The sequence below is a fragment of the Galeopterus variegatus genome, unplaced genomic scaffold (assembly GCF_000696425.1).
Source record: "Galeopterus variegatus unplaced genomic scaffold, G_variegatus-3.0.2 Scaffold7783, whole genome shotgun sequence".
In the NCBI taxonomy this organism is placed as follows: domain Eukaryota; kingdom Metazoa; phylum Chordata; class Mammalia; order Dermoptera; family Cynocephalidae; genus Galeopterus; species Galeopterus variegatus.
The window spans coordinates 95153-102227 of record NW_007733894.1 but is presented as its reverse complement, the minus strand read 5'-3'; the positions used below and the strand labels follow the sequence as shown (position 1 = coordinate 102227).

The 7075-nt window shown below is 41.2% G+C and overlaps 1 protein-coding gene across 1 annotated transcript; it reads left to right on the top strand.

The window, feature by feature from the left end:
• Positions 1–4257: 4257 nt before the first annotated feature.
• LOC103607862 (putative olfactory receptor 14L1) lies at positions 4258–5355 on the top strand. Its single transcript, XM_008592328.1, has 2 exons — positions 4258–4482; positions 4633–5355. The coding sequence occupies exons 1-2, from the start codon at positions 4258–4260 to the stop codon at positions 5353–5355; spliced, it is 948 nt and encodes a 315-aa protein (XP_008590550.1).
• The last annotated feature ends 1720 nt before the right edge of the window (positions 5356–7075 follow it).

Below are 7075 nucleotides of genomic sequence, written 5' to 3'. Positions count from 1 at the left end.
CACATCTGCATATGGCTGGTCTTGCTTGGTCCCTTCAGGGTACAATCCCGAGCATTTCTTGTGGATTTAATCTTCACCACCTTTTTGACCCATTTTTCTTGTTTCCTACCCTCTGCTTCACCCAGACTGTTCATCATGGTCATCACTTCATGTATGAGACGACCAATGTATAGAACCAATACAGCCACCAGAGACCCAAAGGACATCGATGGAGCATTCTGTAGCACTACATCCCTCATGCTGCCTGTGAAGTATTCATTGTCTGGGCCTCAGGTGTTCACATTAAACACTGACTGTTGCATCCCCAGCTCTTGAATCACTTGGGCCAGCTTGCATACTTTTGCCATTTACTCATGGTTTGGGGCAGTTCTCTGGCATTCATTCACATGGTCTGGACAGCTGCATTCACCCATTCCATTACGGAGTGGTTATCCTGTCCTGGTGCATATCTGCAGCTGTTCTGTAACTGCTGCTACAGGAACAGATACATGGTGATGGAAGTCAACTTTTCCATCTCTTCACCAGAGCACATTATGCCATTCACCCCTAAATCCCACAGCTGCAAAAGCCAAGCAGTTAGGCGTTCACCCTGTTTCTGGTGAAACTGTTTCCCCAGGCCCATCAACTTAGCTTGAGTGTAACGGACATGCATAGTGAATTGGGTCACTTGTGGGTTGCCTACTGGTTGTCCGCCTTGTCCTATGGGCTGTTCATGCTTCAGTTTCTGATGCACAACAGGTAGTGCCAGGGGATGCACAGTCTCCTCCAACTCACCACCAGGTTCGTCATCATCCTCAGTGTTGGAAGCAGGAGTGACCTGTTGCTGTACTTCAGCCTCCAGAACAAGTACCTGTGCTTCCACCAAGTCTGCTTTCTGCTGCAAATCTTGAAGTCACACCGCTTCATGGAGTGCCTGGTCCATGTTGACTCGTAATACAGTGAGCAACAGCCAGACCCTGGTCAACAGGAAAGCAGCTGCCGGGTACCACATACTCGAGGGCAGCCACACTTCCTCCCCATCCCAAGGGGCTAGTGGCTCCCTTACCTGCTCAGAATCCTGCTGACAACTACGCCAGTTGTCAGGATGGATCACAGACCCCTCTGCTCTGTCCTGTGCAGGTCCTGGGTCAGGTGAGTGAAAGAAAAACCAAATAGCCACCAGCAAAGTGGACATGCTTTATTCTTCAGACGTGAGCTCCGCCGCCTGGAGTTCAGAGCCACTGCCTTCCATACCGAAGAGTACACAATAGTGGCACTGAGCCAAGGGGTACACAGGCACGGATGCGCACTAACTCTACTCTTACGAAACTTGTTTACAATTGATGTGCTGAATCATACCCATCCAGATATGAGGTGAGAGGGCCTGACTAAACTAACTCCATTTTCCTCACAAACACCTTGAAGCACAAGTGTCTGGATATGAATACTGTGTCATTTCTCACTGACCAAACCAAATCTGATCTCCTAGTTGGAGCAAAGAGAAGAACCATAGAAAACAGAGGTAGAGTTCTCAAGCCAGAGCCTTCCAGGTTAGTTATTGTGTACCCAGGAGGTGGAAGTTAGTGGAAATTAGACCTCAAGAGGACAGTTGCTTGCTTGGCATCTGTGTTAGTTTGCTAGTGCTGCTGTAATAAAGTACCACAAACTGGGTGGCTTAAAACAACAGAAATTTATTCTCTCACATTCTGAAGGCCAGAAGTCCAAAGTCAGGGTGTCCAAAATCAAGGCCACACTCCCTACAAAGGCTCTAGAGAAGAACCCTTCCTGCCTCTTCCTCACTTCTGGTGGTGGCTGGCAGTCCTCGGCCTTCCTAGACATGCAGTGGTGTTACTCAGATCCCTGCTCCCACCGTTGCATGGCTTTCTCACCCCTGTGGGTCTCTGGGAGCTCTCTTCTTATTAGGACACCAAGCATGTTGAATTTAAGGCCCACCCTAATCCAATATGATCTTATCCTAACTACTAATTACATCTGCAAAAGCCCTAGTTCTAAATACATTTACATACTGAGATTCCAGTGGATATGGATTTGGGGGGGAACATTATTCCACCCAGTATAGCATCTTTGAGACATTTTTAGAAATCCCCTTTTAAAGGATCCACACCAATGCAAATATTTAAGAATATTTGACCAGCATGGCTAATACAATTAACTTAAACACTTCCACGTATCCCTGCCTTGCAGAAGTGCTCTTTCTGTGCTTACTGTCTAGAGAGAGCTTCGCAGTCTGACATTACCCAAACCTAACTCCTTATTACACACCTTCAGCACTTGTCTCTTTGCTATTCCTCTCTTTCTGTAGTCGTTTCAGTTGCCCAGTTTCCTCCCATTTTCATGTGTTCCTTTTTATTTTTACTGTTTTTAGATCTCTGTGTGTGTGTGTGTGTGTGTGTGTGTGTATGTTGAATGAAAAGGATGTTCTGTGCACATTTTAACATGTTTGTACTGACCAAATTTTTAAAAAGTTATAAAATCCATTAGGCAATTTAAATGCCTTTCCTCAAGTGTATGATAGTCCTCACTTTAGGGTCCTTGATATCTGTCCTCATAATTACTGTCACCACATAATCTCTTAAAAATATTTGAATGAAAGAGAGATTACCCAGTGGTAAGTTATAGTCAAAACATACTCTTAAAATGAGGTAATTCTTCTGTTTGGTCAGGGCAAGCATTTTTCTGTCCATTTGGTTGCATCTGTCCCTCTAACAATAGGCTATCTAGGCAGTTAGTGTGGGAAGGCTAGAACCAGTAGAAATACAAGATTTTTCAGTAGAGAGACACTTAGTTGACACCTTCTTGGTTTTATTTCCCCATTTAATCATTGATCTGCCCTAGAAAGGGAGGAGAATCAGTGGTTGTCTAGAGTGAGAATTGGCAGAGAGAGAGAGAGAGAGAGAGAAAGAGAGAGAGAGAGAGAGAGAGAGAGAGAGAGAGAGCGCTTGTATACAAAGAAGTATAAGGAATCTTTCTGATGTGATGGAAATATAGTGTCCAGATTGTGGTGGTGATTTCATAGACATACAGAAATGTTAAAACTCCTCAAATTACACACTTTAAGTGGATACCATTTATTGTGTATAAACAATTGCTTCATAAATTCATAAAGGCAAAAATCTGTTTCAGAGTTTGGCTTGAAACACTATAAAAGTCAGAGAGCTAAACTTATATACATTTTACTGGACTAAAAATAAAAAAAAGTAAATAAAATGTGTAACTGTCACTAGAAAAAATCATCATAGACACCATTCAATAACTTTAAGTGTCTTGAATGCATATTCAACACTCTTTTTTAAAAAATTCTCAACTTTGAAGATGAACTCTAAAGAGCAGTACATAAAGCGATTAAACTGATTTAAATGCACACTTTCTATTTAATCTATATCCATATTTTAATACCACAAATTTTGTCTAGAAATCATTTGGTAAAGTATTTCTCAAGACCTAGCTCAGATATGGTTCTTTGCAAGTCTTCTATAACAACACAGAGCAAGATCAATTTCTTTCCTTAATGCAATTGACTATCACTATTTCTCACTTTTTTCTGTTATTGTTTATTATATCAGATTCTACTTAGTATTTTACCTATGTTCTCCATTAGGTTGTTTAAGCTTTGAATTCAAGAATTGCTTCTTTAAAAAAAAAGTTAGTTTTTAACCTGAGGAGCTTATAATTATGCCTACTGTGTGAGGCATTTAATGAACATCTCAATAGTTTTTGAAAGGTTGTGACTACAATCTAACTGAATAGTTATGAAATAGTCTTTTCCAGATTACTAACACCACCATGCTTTCATTTTTACCCAAATTGAAGAGAACAATGACAAACAATTTGCAATGCCTTACTCTAACACGGGAGCCAGTAATATGCTTCAAAATAAATATGAATATTCAATAGATGGAATAATACTAATATTAATTTTTCCTCCAAGTGTTTGCACTTATCTTTATTCTTTTGTTAATACTATATATTTTTTGTTGATTACCTCGTTGATGTTATTTATTCTCCCTTTTAATTTTCATTTTCATTGTACCTCTTCCTGCCCCTCACAAACCAGGATATATTTATTGAAAATGCGGTTTGTATAAAGCACTATGCTGAGTCAGTGAGATTGAGATTTAGAAAGACAGTATCCACATCTGCATATGAGTAATATTTTATTTAATTACCATACATTTAGTTGCTTCAGAAATATCTTTTGGGATAGCCGTATTGGATATATCTATAATCCACTCTTCTCTCTCCTTAGGAAGGAATGGAATGACCACAAGTGATATAAACAAAACTGAAGTTGCTGAATTTCTCCTTACAGGATTTTCAGACTCCTGGAAGGTTCAGATTGTACATGCTGCTCTATTTTTACTAATTTACCTGGCAGCTCTCATAGGAAATCTCCTAATCATGATGCTTACTACTCTGGACGTTCAACTCCAAACCCCAATGTATTTCTTTTTGAGAAACTTGTCTTTTTTAGATTTTTGCTACATCTCTGTCACAGTCCCCAAATCTATTGTCAGTTCCTTGACTCATAATGCCACCATTTCTTTCTTGGGGTGTGCTCTTACTCTGGACGTTCAACTCCAAACCCCAATGTATTTCTTTTTGAGAAACTTGTCTTTTTTAGATTTTTGCTACATCTCTGTCACAGTTCCCAAATCTATTGTCAGTTCCTTGACTCATAATGCCACCATTTCTTTCTTGGGGTGTGCTCTGCAAGTCTTCTTTTTCATTGACTTGGCATCGACTGAGATAGCCATCCTTACAGTGATGTCCTATGACCGGTATGTGGCCATCACCCAGCCCTTACATTATGAGGTTACCATCAACCAAGGTGCCTGTGTGAAGATGATGGCCATGTCATGGCTCAGCGGGGTGATCTGTGGACTCATGCATGTGACAGCAACATTCTCATTACCATTCTGTGGGTCTAATAGAATAAATCAATTTTTCTGTGATATTCCACAACTCCTAAGTCTCTTAGACTCGAAAGTAATCATCATTGAGATTGGAGTCATGGTTTTTATTACAAGTCTTGTCATAATCTGCTTTGTTGCAATTACTCTTTCATACATGTACATTTTTTCTACCATAATGAGGATTCCATCCAAGGAGGGTAGATCAAAAACATTTTCTACTTGCATTCCGCATCTTGTGGTTGTAACACTCTTTATGGTATCTGGCAGTGTTGCCTATGTGAAGCCACTGTCAAATTCTCCCTCAGTTTTGGATCTTCTTCTGTCTGTATTCTATACAGTTGTTCCCCCAACCCTGAATCCCATCATCTACTGTCTAAGGAACAAGGACATAAAGGCAGCCCTGAGAAAGCAGTGTGGTATGCTAGATGGAGAATTTTATTAGGGACCATAACTCCTGAACTCTTGTTCTAACCAGGCAATTTGTAAGCTTCCGAGCTTAGATTTCCAATTAATAGCTGAGCTCTTTCTTGATTTTTAAATAAAATTCAGCTGTAGTCTAGCAATAATCTCTATATTTGGGTGAATTCAACCTTCGAATGCACTAGAATGTACTTTGGGGTGTTCACAATTGATCTCTTTCTACATTTCCTACTTCAGATCCTGGATAATTTTTCTCATTTTGTTGTGGCATCTACATGAGTCTCCCTGTGTCTCATTGAGTTTCTTAAGATGGTTGCTAGGAATTCCTTTTCGGTCATTTCAAGGACTTCCTGCCCTACAGGGTCTGGTGCTTGAGAATTATTATATTCCTTCAGTGCTGCCATATTTCTTTCTTTCTTTGTTTTTGTTTTTTAGTGCCTACATTGATGTCTGGTCATCTGGTAGAGAAGTTGCTTGTTCTGTTATGCTGGAGTGGGCTTTGAGGAGAGAGACATCCTTTTGTAGATATGTTTTCTATTGACCATTTAGTACTAGTTTTGGGTAGACACAGTAGTGTACTATCCATTTGGGTGCTTGAGCTGCATTCGGTGTTGGCATTGCATGTGAGTGCCTCCATGACATAGGCACTGGGCACCTAGTGATTTCTTGCTGAGGTTAGTGACACTATGTTGGTTCATTGAGTGCATGGGTGAGCTCTCAAGCTCTTGAAAAAAATGCCTAGGTTTCCTGTTTCTCTGGCTGAGTTGACCCTGGGTGAGTTTGTTGGCACCCCGGCTAGTGTCCCATGACCCCAGTATACTGGGGTATACTGGAGCACCTCATTTTGAATGGGTGACTCTGGATTGTGTTTCTCTTTCCAACAGGTAGAGGCTCCTCCTGTGTCCTTGCTTCCCCTGGGTTGGGGGATGGATTGGTGGTGATTGGGAATTTTATTTCTTACTCTATTTGAGTACCCTAGTTTCTGTTCTCTCCCCAGATCAAAGAAGTTACATGGGCTGTGCACATCCCTCCCACCCCCAGGTGTGCTACTGTATGTGGCAGCATAATTCCCCCTATGGGTTGGGCCACTGGTTTGTGCTTGTTCTCCTCTTTCCTTGGGCTCCACTGGTGACTGTCCTTGTGTCAGTGCAGTTGAATGGTCAGTGGGCCACCTAAACAGTGGTGGTGGCTGCTCTTATGGTGGCAAGCCACCCTTATGGTGGCATTGGCTGTGGTGGTAGCTGTGGCAGACTAACTACATAGCAGCAGTGTCTGTGGCCGTGGTAGGGGCTTCCTCCTCTCTGCTGGTCATGCAGGGAGCTCCACGTGCCTGGAGAGGTCTCTGGGTTCACTTTCTGCCATCCATTTTCATGTTCTTTTTTCTCCCCCCAGCTGGTTGGTATGGGGATCCAAACCCTTGACCTTGGTTACAACATTGTGCTCTGACCAACTGAGCTAACTCGCCAGCCCTACTTTTCCTTTTCCTTTTTTTTTGTGCTTTTAGTGTAATGTCTAAGAATCAATTACAAAATTAAATTCAGAAATATTTACCCTTCTTTTTTCTAAGAGTTTTAGGGTTTTAGCTCTTACATTGAAATCACTGATATATTTTGAGTTAATTTTTACATGTGGTGTGAGATAGGGGCTCAAATTTATCTGATTGTATGTGGAATATGATTACAGCACCATTTGTTAAAGAGACTATTTTCTCATTGAATAGAATTGGCATTTTTGTCAAAAAA

Excerpts from the sequence above, each read along its gene's own strand:
- LOC103607862 (XM_008592328.1), top strand. The coding sequence starts at position 4,258 with ATGACCACAAGTGATATAAACAAAACTGAAGTTGCTGAATTTCTCCTT. Across the intron at positions 4,483-4,632 it reads CTTTTTTAGATTTTTGCTAC|ATCTCTGTCACAGTTCCCAA; the intron begins ATCTCTGTCACA and ends GATTTTTGCTAC.